The sequence below is a fragment of the Schistocerca americana genome, chromosome 1, assembly GCF_021461395.2.
Source record: "Schistocerca americana isolate TAMUIC-IGC-003095 chromosome 1, iqSchAmer2.1, whole genome shotgun sequence".
Taxonomy (NCBI): domain Eukaryota; kingdom Metazoa; phylum Arthropoda; class Insecta; order Orthoptera; family Acrididae; genus Schistocerca; species Schistocerca americana.
The window spans coordinates 1055389102-1055408399 of record NC_060119.1 but is presented as its reverse complement, the minus strand read 5'-3'; the positions used below and the strand labels follow the sequence as shown (position 1 = coordinate 1055408399).

Here is a 19298-nt window from a genome sequence, read left to right as displayed (position 1 = left end):
CAGCAACAGAACGACAGAACGAGAGGTCTTTGGTTCAAGTCTTCCCCTGGAGTGAAAATTTTACTTTCTTTATTTTCACAAAGTTGTGACCTGTCCGTTCGTTCATTGATGTCTCTGTTCACTGTAATAAGTTTAGTGTCTGTGTTTTGCGACCGCACCGCAAAATCGTGCGATTAGTAGACGAAAGGACGTGCCTCTCCAATGGGAGCCGAAAACATTTAATGCACTCTCGTCCAAAGTGGCGAACAGTCAACTGCCAGCCAGGGAGCCTCGTTAGCAGGAATACTCTCTCTTCCGTACGCTGTAGGCAACTGACGTCGTGTGTTTCGATGTTTGTTTAGGTGCTACCTCGCATCGGACGGACAGATAATAATCGTCTGAAAATAAAAAATTAAACATTTCATGTGAGGGAAGACTTGAACCAAGGACCTTTCGTTCCGCAGCTGCTCACGCTAACCACGGGACCACGGCGCTCCTGAGTTCACACTATACTTGATGTTGTTTATCTTGCACATGGACTACTCAGTTTGTATATTTTACTTATTTTTTTCATAGCTCCACACAACTTCTTCCTGTTTTCTCGATTGATCTGTGTTCAGTTTTTCAAGGTCTATCCACTGTGCCAACTTATAACTAAATCTGAGGGGGGTGTGATGAGGAGGTTCCGTTGTTAGTTCTTGTGCAATAAATAATTGAAAGTATTCCCGGACTTTATGTACACCCTGTACTTTTTTCTGTAGAATAGTGAGCAACTTTAACATGAGCATATTTTGTAATGTATGGTTTCTGTAAGTCTTATCATGAGATATGTTTTGTGTCTGTAGGCATGCTATTTCACTGATATGTAAAGGCTGACTGTGGTTTAGATGACCTTATCATGCTTACTCCCCATAAGAAGTTTTATTATTTGAAATTAAAGGCACTTTTTTGTATTTTAAATTTAGTTATTTGTTCTGCATCAGAGGATGTTATAAAGACCCTTTTCTGATACTCTGTAGATATTTCATCATTTTAATAATTATATTTTATTTAATATTGATTCTTTCATTAGATGACAAGAAATATATTATCTGTTAGTACTGACACAATTTTGTACAATATTTTACTATGACTTGATGTTGCACCATCTAGGACACTATAGAGTTTTTTTATGAATACTATGGAAATATTTGTATTTTATTTTATTCTATATTGTAATTTTTAAGGTGGTTTTGCCCGTTGGCAGTTTGAGCTGTATCCTTGTTATGTAACTTGCAAATTATACAGGGCTATTACAAATGATTGAAGCGATTTCATAAATTCACTGTAGCTCCATTCATTGACATATGGTCACGACACACTACAGATACATAGAAAAACTCATAAAGTTTTGTTCGGCTGAAGCCGCACTTCAGGTTTCTGCCGCCAGAGCACTCGAGACCGCAGTGAGACAAAATGGCGACAGGAGCCGAGAAAGCGTATGTCGTGCTTGAAATGCACTCACATCAGTCAGTCATAACAGTGCAACGACACTTCAGGACGAAGTTCAACAAAGATCCACCAACTGCTAACTCCATTCGGCGATGGTATGCGCAGTTTAAAGCTTCTGGACGCCTCTGTAAGGGGAAATCAACGAGTCGGCCTGCAGTGAGCAAAGAAACGGTTGAACGCGTGCGGTCAAATTACACGCGTAGCCCGCGGAAGTCGACGAATAAAGCAAGCAGGGAGCTAAACGTACCACAGCCAACGGTTTGGAAAATCTTACGGAAAAGGCTAAAACAGAAGCCTTACCGTTTACAATCGCTACAAGCCCTGACACCCGATGACAAAGTCAAACGCTTTGAATTTTCGGCGCGGTTGCAACAGCTCATGGAAGAGGATGCGTTCAGTGCGAAACTTGTTTTCAGTGATGAAGCAAAATTTTTTCTTAATGGTGAAGTGAACAGACACAATGTGCGAATCTGGGCGGTAGAGAATCCTCACGCATTCGTGCAGCAAATTCGCAATTCACCAAAAGTTTAACGTGTTTTGTGCAATCTCAGGTTTAAAGTTTACGGTCCCTTTTTCTTCTGTGAAAAAAACGTTACAGGACACGTGTATCTGGACATGCTGGAAAATTGGCTCATGCCAAAACTGGAGACCGACAGCGCCGACTTCATCTTTCAACAGGATGGTGCTCCACCGCACTTCCATCATGATGTTCGGCATTTCTTAAACAGGAGATTGGAAAACCGATGGATCGGTCGTGGTGCAGATCATGATCAGCAATTCATGTCATGGCCTCCACGCTCTCCCGACTTAACCCTATGCGATTTCTTTCTGTGGGGTTATGTGAAAGATTCAGTGTTTAAACCTCCTCTACCAAGAAATGTGCCAGAACTGCGAGCTCGCATCAACGATGCTTTCGAACTCATTGATGGGGACATGCTGCGCCGAGTGTGGGAGGAACTTGATTATCGGCTTGATGTCTGCCGAATCACTAAAGGGGCACATATCGAACATTTGTGAATGCCTAAAAAAACTTTTTGAGTTTTTGTATGTGTATGCAAAGCATTGTGAAAATATCTCAAATAATAAAGTTATTGTAGAGCTGTGAAATCGCTTCAATCATTTGTAATAACCCTGTACTGTAGTGCCATATTTTCACATGGTTTGGTACTATTTTAGTATAGTTTGATCTGATGAAGACTGGAAAGTGGTTATAAGTTTTTTATTTGCCACTGAGTAATCTGCAATGTTGTCATTACTATAGAAGAACATTTGTTTACATAATAAACATTTTGGTCCATTGCACACACTGCTACTAACTGCCTCTGGGACTTTTGCCTGGTAACTGTTGGTGTCTTCGAGCATTAGTTTTCTCTATACTGCTCAGTGTAATTTGTGTATTGTGTGTCGAACTACCTGTATTGCTGTTCTGGTTTGTCTGCTGTGGCTACTTCCAAGAATGTGTATTTGACTGCATTTTAATTACAGATGAAGATGGTATGTAACCTTTCAATAACATGAACTAATGCCTATATTCCTGCCTCATTTGTATAATTATTGTAACACATACTGTAACTTTGTTTTTATAGGAGGGTTTAAAAATGGACATGATGGGTGTAACTAGTCACTCCCAATAAATAAATGATACTTCTTAATGTGGCTTTTGACGCAATTCCAAACATTTATTTCAATAAAAGCAAAGCTGATGACATATTTTACCCACAGCTTGCTGGAGATCCCTAAAAAAGAGGCTTTTAACTTTATTTTTGCAACTCTACACCACATCAAAAGATATGCTGTACTAAACAGAGTGGAGGGTGTGGCTGTTGGTGAGCACATGGCATCAGGCATGATCGTTTGCTGTGTCCGCCAGTGAGCTCACAGAAGTAAAAATGTTTTAAAGAAGGTCTTTTTTGAGTGTGGGATGGAGTTCTAACAGGCTTTTGGTAACAATAAAATAGCACTGGGCTGAAGATTTGATTGTTGCATTTGGTCACAAATGGTAATACATCACTTACACATTAAACTTTCATGGTGGGGCTTCTTCAATGATTTCGCTATCACAGACGATTCTTGCCACGTAATGTCACTCCACTGAAGACTTTTTGGTAGTTTCCTCGAATCGCCACTGGCGATCTCGCCTCTCTTCATCATCTTTTTCTAAGGAATGTGAGCTGCTGGAGGAAATTTCGTTCCCAACAGCTTGTAGTGGAGGTCCGTAAGTGTCGATGTTGTTGTGTGCGCTACCTTTCTTGTCGCTTGGTTGTGATGGGGTGCTAGCAACGGTGCTAGTGGGTGGAACCACTTGTGTTACCGACGAGTTGCTGGCTGTGGAGTTGGAGGGGGCGGCGGCAGCTGGCTGTAGCAGGTCGTCGCCCAGGTAGAAGGGCGGCGGGCAGCGGTACAGCCGGTTCAGTTTGGCGACGTCGCCGCGGCTGAAGCGCTCGCGCTGGCCCATGACGGCGACGGCGGCCGGGTCGCGCGGCTCCAGCGTCAGGCTGGAGCCGTCCCTGGAGAAGGCGCGCGCCCGGTAGTGCATCACGCTGCCGTAGTCGTACGGCAGCCCCAGCGTGCGCGTCTGCGATGCCGGTCGCTTCTTGAAGTTGAACTCTCGACCTGCAGGCATCCAAGTGTTAGGCTGATGCATAAGTTCGTGGCGTTTTTGTTTTACGCGTTGGTTGCTGTTGCATTGGGTTTATTTGTCGATAGCCTTTTTTGACTGTAGTTCACTGTCCCTATTTTAGGTTGCATATTGTCATTTTGTCATTTGGAGATGGTGAGTGGAGCTGTGGACGCTGGAAAATGGAGTGCAAAATGGTGAAACCGGAACACTTCCTACAATGTTTGATTCCAGCAGAGGGGTGACAGCCGACCGGTGTGTGATGTCCTTAGGTTAGTTAGGTTTAAGTAGTTCTAAGTTCTAGGGGACTGATGACCTCAGATGTTAAGTCCCATAGTGCTCAGAGCCATTTGAACCATTTGATCGTTTCTCCCTATGTAGGTCGGCGTCAACAAAATATTTTTGCATTCGGAGGAGAAAGTTGGTGATTGAAATTTCGTGAGTTGATTCCGCCTCAACGAAAAACGCCTTTGTTTTAATGATGTCCACTCTAAATCCGGTATCATTTCAGTGACACTCTCTTCCCTATTTCGCGGTAATACAAAACGTGCTGCCCTTCTTTGAACTTTTTCGATGTACTCCGTCAATCCTATTTGGCAAGAATCCCACACCGCGCAGCAGTAATCTAAAAATATTTGGTCAGTGAATTTGTCGAATGTCAAAATATGTGACACAAATGACCGTATCGTTTGACTGCATTGATTTACAAGCTTCAATTTTTTACACCGCCAACGGATTGTAGGCCTTAGAATGTGACAAATTTCTACTTGATACGTGTACCCGTTCCTGAGAAAAAAGGTGTCTGTAACGGACGGACGGACAGAGAGGCAGACAGACGGACAACAAAACAATTCTGTAAGGGTTCCGTTTTTACCGATTGAGGTACGGAATCCTAAAAACAAATTTGGTGTAGTAATTCGGCGAATATGCACATAAAAATTACTTGCGACTGTCAGGGAATTTGCCATGTGGTCCACTATAACTTGGCGACGCGTCGATATATTTATTCATTCTGGATGTATTTAAGGTGGCCTGTCTTAGCTGCCTCACCCTGTAATACATATAATGTGTGTGTGTGTCTGTCTGTCTGTCTGTCTCTCTCTCTCTCTCTCTCTCTCTCTCGTGTGTGTGTGTGTGTGTGTGTGTGTGTGTATGTGTGTGTATGTGTATGTGTAAGCTGCACAATTGCTGGGCTAGTATCAGGAATATGCCCATCTTCAGCGACATCTCATAAATACTGGTTTTTAGCACAGACCAAGGACATGTGCTGATAGGATTCATGTAATTATCCAGTTATATGACTGTGGTAACCAACATATCATTTTTTCATGTTGCCAACTCCACATGCTGATGCCACTGAAGATGGGCATGTGCCCGATACTACTCTGGCTCTTAACATCCGAGTTCGACCTACACCCAGCCCTTACAGATTTACTTCCGTCAAAACTCTCCTTCTTACTAAACTTCCTGCCTACCTTGTTGGACCAATGCAGAATTCGTAAAAGAGGTGAAAAGGTACCGGCAAAAAAGTGTCAGATACAACATTCTTTTGCCGTGCGGGATTAGCCGAGCGGTCTGGGGCGCTGCGGTCGTGGACTGTGTGTTTGTCCTTAGGATAGTTTAGGTTAAGTAGTGTGTAAGCTTAGGGACTGATGACCTTAGCAGTTAAGTCCCATAGGATTCACACACATTTGAACATTTTTTTTTTTTTTTTAACAATGTCTCCTCGGTCGTGAGACTACATAAATACGCAGTTTGGCACTCGATAGAAAAACTGAAACTACTTGCGCTCGATAATATGTAGGGCTTCATTGTTTCAGAATCATTTCAGTATTTCTCAACTCCACTCTTTACTCAGGTCAATCATGAATTGTCCATTATTCTCCTACTGAACACGCAGTTTCTGTCTTGTAATTCTGGGCTTAGTTTTTTAAATTTTTAATCAAATACTGTACAGAGCCTAAAAATTACATGAATAGATGTTTTCCATGTTTACATATTTCATTTGGCACCTCCTCATTCTGCTTGAATTGGAGGCAGTCTTGTAATTCAATAACGAAACTTGCAGATTTATTGTTGCTATTGTATCCATTATTACTATTATTAATGTTTTGTAGTTATCACCACCGTCGTTGCCATTCTACATAGTACCGATTGCGGTGAATCAAAGCTAGAGTTTGCTGTTAAATACATAATATAAATTTCGAATTTGTGAAATATCTTCCATAGTAACGAAGCTGTAGGTTATTTTTACTTCCCGTTAGTCAAGAAAATTAGGTTTATAAAGAGAGAAGGGACAGCTGTTACGGCACTTTATTCGGGAGGGACGACAATCAAATCGTCGTCCTGCTAGCCTGATTGTTTTCGGTCATTTTCCCTAAACCACTTAGGATGAAGGGCGATATTGTTCGTCGAACATGAGAACAAGACTTCTTACGCATGCTCGTCCAACTGAGCAGGCGCTCGCTTGAAATAACCTCACAGTCGCCGCGATGTTGAAGCGTAACCGTCCTCCAGAGCTCAAACTCTTCGTAACATTACATGTTTATTTCTTTATCAATATTCCACGCGGTAAACAACTGTTGTCAGCTTTCAAGTGAACTGTGAAGCGTTTCCTACGTACTGAAGATATATGTTCGTTGATAAAATGTTTCTTCTCATAAAACACAGACACACACACACACACACACACACACACACACACCACTGGAGGCGGTGTCTTCACTTCTGCTGTTTACGTCGTCGTCTGGTTAAGGAACTACTGTATTTAGTATCGTTTTCTTCTGATACGACCTCTTGTTACAACAGAAACCCACTCAGATTTATTTAGAGGTAAGATGGCGCAGTGGATAACCCGTCAAAAACTTAACACAGATCAAGCGTGAAAACAGGAAGAAGGTGTACTAAACTGTGAAAAAAAAGCAAAATAAAAACAGCGAACGGTCCAAGCTTAACATATGTAATATCGAGAAAAATCAAACATCTGCGACGTTATGGCTAAGTGGTCATAGCGTTAGACTATAAACCGGGCGAACCGTGTTCGAAAGTCCTTCGTGGCTTTTATTTATTTTATTTTTATTTACCGAGCGAGGTGACGCAGTGGTTAGCACACTGGACTCGCATTCGGGAGGACGACGGTTCAATCCCGCGTCCGGCCATCCTGATTTAGGTTTTCCGTGATTTCCCTAGATCACTTCAGGCAAATGCCGGGATGGTTCCTTTGAAAGGGCACGGCCAATTTCCTTCCCCATCCTTCCCTAATTCGAGCTTGTGCTCCGTCTCGAATGACCTCGTTGTCGACGGGATGTTAAACACTAACTTACTCCTCCTCCTCTATTTTTATTATTATTTTTTTTCACAACATTATGAACTGTCCATCCGGTCACTGGAATGTTTGTTCCCTTTCTGTAATCTTAGCAGTTTCCATGTGTATGCGTGTGTCTGTGTGTATGGAACAGGGGACCTAGAAACGCCGGAGAGGCTTCGTCCCCGCCGTAGCCCTCAGGGGTTCACAACCCCAGGCAACGGCAGTCCACTCACCCCACCGCCGCTCCACACCGAATCCAGGGTTATTGTGCGGTTCTGCGTCCAGTGGACCCCCCCCCCCCCGTTCCCCCCCGCGGAAACGTCCATACCAGACGAGTGTAACCCCAAATGTTTGCGTGGTAGAGTAATTATGGTGTGTGCGTATGTGGAGAAAGTGTTTGCGCAGCAATCGCCGACATAGTGTAACTGAGGCGGAATAAGGGGAACCATCCCGCATTTGCCGAAGCATATGGAAAACCGCCTTAAAAACCATCCACAGGCTGGCTGGCACACCGGACCTCGACACTAATCCGCCGGGAGGATTCGTGCCGGGGACCGGCGCCTTCCCGCCCGGAAAGCAGTGCGTTAGACCGCCCGGCTAGCCGGTCGGGGTGGCAGTTGTCATACTGCACACTGGTTACAGAATATGAGCCATGTGGTAAGAATACATTGCCTTTGTAAATAAATGTGATGAATAGTGATAGGTGCGATACCACATACACATCTCACTGAATTTTTTTTTTTTTTTTTTTTGTGGTTTTAGGGCGCACAACTTCAACGGTCATTAGCGCCCAGACTACGTGAGGAATGCACCGCGAGTCACAAGTTTAAAACAGCAACGAAACGGAAAACACGATAAAAGACAGACTGACAGGCATAGGATTAAAAAAGGAAAACAGCAGAATCAAATGTCCTTTGAGAGGGTTGTCAAATTGATAAAATGAAGAACGCGAGCAGCTGCTCGTGGGTCATCCGCTAAAATGGCTTCTACAGTACATGGCAGGCCAAGATCAAGACGCAGGGTGTTAAAATCCGGACAGACCGTTAAAATATGGCAGACCGTCAGCAATTGCCCACAGGGGCAGAACGGCGCCGGCGCAGCCGTCAGCTGATGGCGATGGCTGAACCGGCAGTGGCCAATTCGTAACCGGACCAAAACGACCTCCTCCCGCCGAGAAGGGCGTGAGGAGGACGTCCAAGCCACGGGAAGAGGTTTCAGGGCCCGAAGTTTGTTGTCTGTAAGTGCAGCCCAATCGGCATGCCACTGCGATAAAATGCGCCGACAAATTACCCTGCTACAATCTGACGAAGGGACACAACAAGATGCTGTCCGAGGCTGGAGGACCGCAGCCTTGGCCGCGGCATCTGCAGCTTCGTTCCCAGGGATACCGACATGGCCAGGAACCCACATAAAGCTAACCGGAGAACCGACGTCCACCAGCTGCTGAAGAGAGCGTTGGATCCGGTGCACGAAAGGGTGAACCGGGTACGGATCACTGAGGCTCTGGATAGCGCTCAGGGAATCGGAGCAGATGACATATGCAGAATGTCGGTGGCGGCAGATGTAAAGGACAGCCTGGTAGAGGGCAAAGAGCTCAGCTGTGAAGACCGAACAAAGGCCATGGAGCCGGTATTTGAAACTTTGTGCCCCGACAATAAAGTAACACCCAACCCCGTCATAGGTCCTAGAGCCATCTGTATAAATGAAGGTCATATTAATGAACTTCGAACGAAGTTCGATAAAACGGGAGTGGTAGACTGAACCGGGGGTAACCTCCTTCGGGAGCGAGCAGAGGTCAAGGTGGACGCGAACCTGAGCCTGGAGCCAAGGTGGCGCGTGGCTCTCGCCCACTCGAAAGGTTGCAGGGAGTGAAAAATTAAGGTGTTGAAGGAGGCGACGAAAGCGAACTCCAGGGGGTAGCAGGGCAGAGACATACAACCCGTATTGACTGTCGAGAGAGTCATCAAAAAAGGAACGATAAGACGGGTGGTCGGGCATTGCCAGTAGCCGACAGGCATACCGACAAAGCAGTATATCGCGCCGGTAGGTGAGTGGCAACTCACCAGCGTCAGCATGAAGACTCTCGACGGGACTAGTATAAAACGCTCCGATCGCAAGTCGTAAACCCCGATGTTGTATGGAGTTGAGGCGGCGTAAGATGGATGGCCGTGCAGAGGAGTATACGAAGCTCCCATAATCCAGCTTGGAGCGGACGATCGACCGATATAGACGAAGCAGGACGGTTCGATCCGCTCCCCACGACATACCACTGAGAACACGGAGGACATTTAGAGAACGGGTACAACGGGCAGCCAAATATGACACATGTGGAGACCAACTAAGTTTTCTGTCAAATGTAAGACCTAAAAATTTTGTTGTCTCCACGAATGGGAGAGCAACGGGACCGAGTCGTAAGGACGGTGGGAGAAACTCTTTGTAGCGCCAGAAGTTAATACAGACCGTCTTCTCGGCAGAAAAACGGAAGCCATTGGCGACACTCCAGGAGTAAAGACGGTCAAGAGAACGCTGAAGACAGCGCTCCAGGAAACACGTACGCTGCGCGCTGCAATAGATGGTAAAATCGTCCACGAAAAGGGAAGCCTGATACATCAGCTGGGAGGCAATCCATTATTGGATTGATCGCTATGGCGAAGAGAGCGACGCTCAAAACAGCCCTGTGGCACCCCATTCTCCTGGTGAAAGGTGTCTGACAGGACAGAACCCACACGTACCCTGAACTGTCGATCCATTAAAAAGGAACGAATAAAAAGAGGGAGGCGACCGCGAAGGCCCCATGTATGCATGGTGCGGAGAATGCCCGCCCTCCAACAGGTGTCGTAAGCCTTCTCCAAATCAAAGAACACAGCCGCGGTCGGGCGCTTCCGCAAGAAGTTATTCATAATGAAGGTCGACAAGGTAACCAGATGGTCGACAGCAGAGCGGCGCCTACGAAATCCACATTGTACATTGGTAAGTAGGCGTCGAGACTCGAGCAGCCAAACCAATCGAGAGTTAACCATTCGCTCCATCACTTTACAGACACAGCTGGTAAGCGAGATGGGTCGATAACTGGAAGGCAAGTGCTTGTCCTTCCCCGGCTTAGGAATCGGGACAACAATAGACTCGCGCCGGCATGCGGGAACATGTCCCTCAATCCAGATGCGATTGTAAGTACGAAGAAGAAAACCTTTACCCGCAGGAGAAAGGTTCTTCAGCATCTGAATATGAATAGAATCAGGCCCTGGAGCGGAGGACCGTGATCGGCCAAGTGCGTTTTCGAGTTCCCGCATGGTGAATGGGGCATTATAACTTTCACGATTCGAGGAGCGGAAGTTAGGTGGCCTAGCCTCCTCTGCCTGTTTGCGGGGGAGGAAGGCAGGGTGGTAATGAGCGGAGCTCGAAACCTCGGCGAAAAAGCGGCCGAAGGCATTGGAGACATCCTCAGGGGCCACAAAGACGTCATTCGCGACCGTCAAGCCAGAAACTGGTGAGTGGACCTTAGTGCCAGATAGCCGGCGCAGGCTACCCCAGACAACAGAAGAAGGAGTAAAACTGTTGAAGGTGCTTGTGAAAGCAGCCCAGCTGGCTTTCTTGCTTTCTTTAATAATACGACGACACTGAGCACGTAATCGTTTATAATTGATACAATTCGCCACTGTAGGGTGGCGTTGAAAGGTGCGTAAAGCACGTCGACGAGCACGTAAAGCGTCTCTACATGCTGCAGTCCACCAGGGGACCGGTACGCGACGTGGAGAAGAAGTAGGGTGAGGAATGGAATATTCAGCAGCAGCGAGAATGACGTCCGTGAGGTGTGCGACCTGACGATCGCAGCTTGTGAAGGTTTTATCCTGAAAGGTCGCCCTGGAAGAGAAGAGCCCCCAGTCTGCCTTGGAGATGGTCCAACTAGAGGAGCACGGAGAGGGGGTATGCTGCAGGAGATGGATAACACACGGGAAGTGGTCGCTCGAATATGTATCAGAAAGCGCATACCACTCAAACCGGCGTGCAAGTTGGGGAGTACATATAGAGAGGTCTAAATGGGAATAGGTATGAGATGTGTCCGAAAGAAAAGTAGGGGCGCCAGTATTGAGGCAGACAAGATTGAGCTGGTTGAAAAGGTCTGCTAACAGGGAGACCCTCGGGCAGGATGCTGGAGAGCCCCAAAGGGGATGGTGGGCATTGAAGTCTCCAGTTAACAAAAATGGTGCAGGTAGCTGAGCAATAAGTTGCATCATGTCTGCCCTGATAACGGCAGATGACGATGGAGTGTAAACGGTACAAATGGAAAATGTAAAAGTGGGGAGAGTAATGCGGATGGCTACTGCCTGCAGGCCGGTGTGCAACGTGATGGGATCGTAGTAAATATCATCCCGGACCAGCAACATAACCCCTCCATGGGCCGGGATACCTACCACAGGGGGTAGGTCAAAACGCACAGAGGTGTAGTGTGCCAAGGCAATTTGATCGCATGGGCGTAGCTTCGTTTCCTGGAGGGCTACGACGAGCGGACGGTGCAAGCGGAGCAGCAACTTCAAGTCCTCTCGGTTGGAGCGAATGCTGCGAATATTCCAGTGAATAAGTGCCATCGTAAGAAGAAAAGGAAGACGAAAGAAGGGGTTACCTCGAAGGCCGCTGAGGGCCTGGCTTCGAGCGAGCACTGCCGCCGCTATCAGTAGGCGGACAGTCATCGTCCATGGGGTCTATAGGTTCATCGGCCATCTTGGGAAGATGGCCGGGAGGGGGAGCTTCCTCCGCCGGTGAACGGCCAGATGGTCGGCTACCAGCGGTGCGGCCAGGCGAAACGGATGACGGCCTGGGGCGGCAACCGCTGGGTGGCGCAGGAGAAGAAATGCGCCGTGGCGGAGAAGGAGAACTGTGCTTCCTATGAGCCTTCTTGGAAGGACGTTTGGTGGAAGTACCGGTCGAAGGCTGGGAGGTCGAGGTACGTAGGAAGTCTGCACGGGACGGTTCCTTCTAGAAGGCCCGTGCATCGGACTTCTGGGTCTTCGTTTTGACAGAAGCTGATGAAGGTGCTTGTGTCTGAGGGGTGACGGGAGGAAGAGGAGACGTTGACCGGGCGATCTTAGCACTGGCCGAACGGACGACCGTGGTGCTGAAGGTCAGATCGCATGTCTGAGTTGCCACCTCCCTGGTAGTCCGAGGAGAGGCGAGGACAGTACTGTATTTCCCCGCTGGGAGCAGCGTGGGCTTCCTACTAGCCAATAGCTTGCGAGCAGCCGAGGTGGACACTTTCTCTTTGACCCGAATTTCTTGGATGCAGCGTTCTTCCTTATAGACAGGACAGTCGCGGGAGGATGCGGCATGGTCACCCTGACAGTTCACACAACGAGGAGACGGAGGTGGACAGTCACCCTCATGGGCATCCCTGCCACAAGTGACACATTTAGCCGCATTGGAACAAGACTGTCGAGTGTGATTGAAACGCTGACACTGGTAGCAGCGCGTAGGTGTCGGGACATAGGGGCGAACAGAAATAACCTCGTAGCCCGCCTTTATGCGCGATGGCAGTTTAACACTATCGAAGGTCAAGAAAAGTGTCCGGGTCGGTACAAGGTCATTGCTGACCTTTTTCATGACCCTACGGACAGCCGTCACGCCCTGCTCAGCGAGGAATGATTGAATCTCCTCGTCAGTCAATCCGTCGAGGGAGCTAGTATAGACCACACCACGAGACGAATTCAAAGTTCGGTGAGCCTCCACCCGCACAGGGAACGTGTACAGGAGTGTGGCCTGAAGCAGTTTTTGTGCCTGAAAGGCGCTCTCAGTTTCTAGTAATAAGGTACCGTTACGCAACCTGGTACAAGATTTGACAGATCCGGCTATGGCATCTACACCCTTCTGGATAACGAAAGGGTTGACAGAGGAAAAATCCTTTCCGTCCTCAGATCGAGAAACGACGAGGAACTGTGGGGCAGGCGGTAGTACTTTTGTCACTGGTGGCTGGTCACGTTTCCGTTTTTGGGCAGAAGTCGAGACAGATGGAGTGAAATCCATTGCGGAGGAATCCCCCATGATTGCCAGCGTCTCCGATGGCGCGCTCCTTCCTGTGGGGACCCTCTCAGAGGGCACTCCCGCCTTAGGTGAATGTTTACACCTCAGGTCACACCTCCCGAGAAACAGACGGAGGGACCAATCGGCATGGTCAGAAGGTATCAGCTCAGGCAATCACCCCTCCCCGGGCCTGGCCTTTACCAGGGGGTACGCGCGTGCCTTACATGTCTACCCAGGGCGGGGAATTACGCGTTACCCCGTCACCGGCTACGCGTGCGAACGCGTGGGTCGGCCTTCAGGCACGCACAGGGAGGAAGGAAGAAGAGGAAAAAGAAGAGAAAGAGGGAGAGAGAGGACAGACTGTCTCAAACGCCGAGGCGGAGACCAGAGAAGGCAAGGAGAAGAAGGTAATGAGAAGGCAAGGAGAAGAAGGCAATGAGAAGAAGGCAATGAGAAGGCAAGGAGAACCAAGGAGAAGAAGGCAATGAGAAGGCAAGGAGAAGAAGACAAGGGAAAGAGTAAGGAAGACAGTGAGGTGGAAAAGAGCAAAGAAAGGAACCAACCAAAGGAAGGAAGAAACGAGAAGTGAAAAAGCAAAGTGACCGCAAATAGAGGTCGTGGAACCATCCGTCTCCGGACGCAGGCGCTAACGACCCCCTTGAGGGGGTGGGACTCCTTTTAGTCGCCTCTTACGACAGGCAGGAATACCTCGGGCCTATTCTAATCCCCGGACCCACAGGGGGGATCTCACTGAAATGATAGCAACAAATAAACGGGTGTGAACCATGTTACAATAAAAGAATAGAATTCATGAACGCAACTTCAAAATCGTTAGAAACATATGTTCTGACAGAGCACAAAGAAACTGTGTGATTGTGAAACTGCTGCGTTCACTAGTTGCAGCTTATGTGACAAACTATTATGTTTTCATCATTTCCTTGGCAGCGATCACATTCACATTCATACGAACACCTAAATCGGGCAACGAGGCATATCCCACTCACTCACCAGGCACACAAATTATGTGCGTCGTAAGAGATTCCTGTCATATGACACACGCACTGTCACTAATGCCGTATATGACACCCCCCCCCCCCCCCCCCCCCGGCCCCACTACTGTGTTTTCCGATGGAGGATTCGGTTGACCCGTCGCTTTGCATCAAATGTTTGCAGTTCCCATTCAAAAGCCACTTCTTTTCGGCTGCTGATAGAGTAGTTGTACAGAATCAGCTGTCATTACAGGTCCCTACCTTACACGTCGCTGTTGCAAACGGACGTTACGCCACGACACAGACACAAATTTGAATACAGCGAACAGCAAAAATAAATAAAAAATTGGTTGTAGTGAGGTTCGAACATGACTCGCCGGCTTGGCAGTCCAGCACCGTGACTACCACGACCCACTACACTTTCCGGCTCCTCTACATAGCATTTCTTATTTTTATCCATAGTTCACTACATGTGCTTCCTTTTTTTGATGCTTGATTTGTGTTCAGTTTTTGACGGTTTGTACACTGGACCCTGTTAGCACTAAATCTGAGCGGGGTGCGATGGGGAGTTTCCCTTGTTAGTTTGATCTTAAATATCTTTCCACGAGTGGTTTTTCCACTTCTCTGAGAATTTTCGTGTAACAACCTTGTTCACTAGTGTGCCCTTGAGGTGAAAATTAATTTTCCGTTTCGTCACCACTTTGAACTCAGACAAATTCAATGCTACAAATGTAGAAGATGGGAAACCTTGTGGCCGTGGTTCTGTGCTAATGACTCCATTAGGTAATGCATTTCCTGTGGCTTGTACCCTTTCGATACTTTTGAATTCCGCTTTTCAACTATTCTATTCAAATTCTACACCATTTTCCCTTCAGCCAAATCAAAATTTCATAGTTCCTTGTAGAATCAGTCCAATCTTTATTTTAACTGTACGAAATAATGCGATTCATTTTCCATTACGGAAAGCATTACCCGTTCTGATATATGGTAGCAACCGACTAGCGAACCAGTATTTAAATGCACTTGTATTCATTTCTTATAGTCGACTTACGCACTTTTAATATGGTACAAGACACAAAACCATTCATAGGTCACTTTTGTTATTCAGTGGTGTGTTAACTTACACAGTACTCCATGAATAGGACTAAACCCACCAGGAACAGCTGAAGACATTACATGAACACTCGACAAAAAGCGACACAGTGAACCTGGTCACGATACAATTACCTACCGCCACCTCATTTCCCCTGGACAACTCGTATTCCATTGACGAATTTCTACTTAAAAACTAGTAGCCAGTAAGTTGCATGAGTACGATCAAAAGTAATGTGTTCACTAATATTAACACTGATCATGTATACATATCTTGTAAACTGATTCGTTACACATTGTTTCGATGAAAGAATCGCTCAAATGATCTATGGAACTTGTAACTAACTAAGTAATATTAACTTTTCACTTCGAACGTTATTTCCGTACAATGCGTCGTCTTCGAGATATTTAGATATCTCAAGTTAGAACAAACACCCTGCATAAGGAGAGATTATGTAGCAGGTTTATCGTTTAGAAATTGCATGTCAGTGTTGTTTGAGAAAAGGTCGCGTTATGCCTCGTGTAATAAAGATATATATCTATGAGCATATGTCGGAATTTGACAGCGGCAGAATCGTGGTATATCGGGACTATCGTTTATCGTCGTACCACGGTGCTGCTACTTACATTAGTCGGAATCACACAACTGTCATTCCAATACATAATTTATAAGTTCAGGAGTTCATACTGAACGTCAGGAGCGTCATCGAACGCACCTAGCGTCCGAAAAGACACATATTGTTCGATCGGCCATGCAGGAACGAACAGTCTCATCACGTACCTTGAATCATATACTTATATGGATATGGTATCTGTTCGGACATGTCCGAAAGAACAGACACCATATCCATATAAGTATATAGTTCTGGCAACACCGGCCATGACCACCTTTTTCTGTGCGGATGCACACATATTCCCCGAACTCTTACGGGACTTGGTAAGAATGTCTTCCACGAGTAAGGAGTGTGTTGGGGTGGGACACTACGAATGTAGTGTGTGGACATCAAGGTGAGAATGTGGGTCTCGCGGGAGGCGTGCGCGAGATAGTCCCTGCAGTCGCACTGTCCTCTGTGGCCTCGGTGGCTCAGATGGATAGAGCGTTTGCCATGTAAGCAGGAGATCCCGGGTTCGAGTCCCGGTCGGGGCACACATTTTCACCTGTCCCCGTTGGTATACATCAACGCCCGTTAGCAGCTGAAGGTATTAATATATCATTCTAATTTCGTACCTTGAATCAGGAAATGGGCTTGTTTACATCAAGGCAAGTGACCGCAATGACAGTGCGACGGCGTCTGGAGCGCCACAGACCGTCACACGGCGACCGTTGTTACTGCTTTCTTGGCGCAGCTCCAGAGAAAGGCGCGTCGACAGTGCTGCTTGCGGCGTCAACACTGTACGCTGAAGTGACATCGAGCCTTCTTTTCAGACGAGTGCCGGTTCTGTGTACGGCATAACAAATGGACATATGCATATTTGGTGTCTGCAAGGTGAATGAAAGTTGCCACATTGAATTCGTCATTGTCATACAGACACAGCACCTCGGGTGCTGGTGAGGGCTGCCACTGGCACACAACACGATCACTTCTCGTTCACGTAGTTGGTAGTTTTACGCATGAAGTTATGAATCATCACGGACATCTTAAAAAAAAAAAGTTCAAATGTGTGTGAAATCTTATGGGCCTTAACTGCTAAGGTCGTCAGTCCCTAAGCTTACACACTACTTAACCTAAATTATCCTAAGGACAAACACACACACCCATGCCCGAGGGAGGACTCGAACCTCCGCCGGGACCAGCCGCACAGTCCAGGACTGCAGCGCCTGAGACCGCTCGGCTAATCCCGCGCGACGGACATCTTAATCATTTAGATTTACAGTTGTAGCTTGAGATCCATACTATCCATCTTGATATTTTGTGGAAAGCCCTCAATCAGTAATGCAGTTATGCATGCTTCATCATGTCATCTGTCTCAGCACAACGTAAGTTTTGTTTTAGATCAATGACTGACCGCCTCTGCAGTGCCCCCTCAGCATTTTACCTATAAACAGAGAACTTGATAACTTAAAAGCTTATTGCACGGATGATAGATAGGTTATGTGAAAAAAATTGTCGCGCAACGGAAACAATGCGCAATCGAATCTTTTGTCACCACCACAGAGATGTATAAAACTTCCTTTTGTGGGGAAATTATCGTATCAGTTAGCTAAGCTCTTCAAAGCTCTCGATGTCCTTGTAGCTTCACAACTCTTCTGTGCATAATGTGCGGCCTGCTAAGGATTGGTATTCTCCCTCTGGGGTTTAAAAATTAAATCCTGTGTCTGCCTTAAATTCTACATTTGCCAAACTGGAAGGATATTTAGAACGAGATTTAGCCAGCATTTGTTAACTAAGAAACGCCAAGTAAAGCAGAACTGTGCGTTTGCTCAACACCTAAAGACAACAGGGCACCAGCCACACACGCAAGCTCTGCGTCTTATTCATGCAAGCTTTGCATATTCCATTGTGCTCGTAAACGCAAAAAGCTTGATTTATTGGAAGAGTGGGAGATCCTTTAACATACGTGTACGGTTGGCGAACAGTTGCTGAAGAATCAGCTCACTAGTAGGAACCAAAGCTATTATGATTCAGTGATATCAGTTTTTGAAATTTTTACATGATTTTTTTGTGTTCTTCTAATGGGTTTCCATTTCAGTTTTTAATTCCCCTCCCGCCTCTATCCAGTTGATTATACTTTTCAAGTATAGACTTGCTGTTCTAAGAGTTTGTTTTATCCCAGGTTATTGGGATGACGTCCATCGTTGGTGGTTATATTACGGTTTCATTTAATTGCGGCTGGTGTCTATATTTCATCTATTTTGAGTACTTTAAAGTTTCCCTTTATGTGCAACTGTGTTTTGATTAAATGTAACATCTTAATTTTATCATAGTGATTCAACCATCTCTAGATGTACACTCCTGGAAATTGAAATAAGAACACCGTGAATTCATTGTCCCAGGAAGGGGAAACTTTATTGACACATTCCTGGGGTCAGATACATCACATGATCACACTGACAGAACCACAGGCACATAGACACAGGCAACAGAGCATGCACAATGTCGGCACTAGTACATTGTATATCCACCTTTCGCAGCAATGCAGGCTGCTATTCTCCCATGGAGACGATCGTAGAGATGCTGGATGTAGTCCTGTGGAACGGCTTGCCATGCCATTTCCACCTGGCGCCTCAGTTGGACCAGCGTTCGTGCTGGACGTGCAGACCGCGTGAGACGACGCTTCATCCAGTCCCAAACATGCTCGATGGGGGACAGATCCGGAGATCTTGCTGGCCAGGGTAGTTGACTGACACCTTCTAGAGCACGTTGGGTGGCACGGGATACATGCGGACGTGCATTGTCCTGTTGGAACAGCAAGTTCCCTTGCCGGTCTAGGAATGGTAGAACGATGGGTTCGATGACGGTTTGGATGTACCGTGCACTATTCAGTGTCCCCTTGACGATCACCAGTGGTGTACGGCCAGTGTAGGAGATCGCTCCCCACACCATGATGCCGGGTGTTGGCCCTGTGTGTCTCGGTCGTATGCAGTCCTGATCGTGGCGCTCACCTGCACGGCGCCAAACACGCATACGACCATCATTGGCACCAAGGCAGAAGCGACTCTCATCGCTGAAGACGACACGTCTCCATTCGTCCCTCCAATCACGCCTGTCGCGACACCACTGGAGGCGGGCTGCACGATGTTGGGGCGTGAGCGGAAGACGGCCTAACGGTGTGCGGGACCGTAGCCCAGCTTCATGGAGACGGTTGCGAA

The 19298-nt window shown here is 46.9% G+C and overlaps 1 protein-coding gene and 1 non-coding gene across 2 annotated transcripts in view; one reads left to right on the top strand and one right to left on the bottom strand.

The window, feature by feature from the left end:
* Positions 1 to 3436: 3436 nt before the first annotated feature.
* The window catches only part of LOC124596249 (bone morphogenetic protein 1-like), a 65772-nt gene continuing 49910 nt past the window's right edge, over positions 3437 to 19298 (bottom strand). Inside the window, exon 4 of the mRNA XM_047135321.1 lies at positions 3437 to 4083. Within this exon, the coding sequence (XP_046991277.1) occupies positions 3554 to 4083 (530 nt within the window). The 3' untranslated portion in view covers positions 3437 to 3553. The remainder of the gene's footprint in view (positions 4084 to 19298) is intronic.
* Trnat-ugu lies at positions 16561 to 16634 on the top strand. Its single transcript has one exon. It is a non-coding gene; the product is annotated as a tRNA-Thr (tRNA).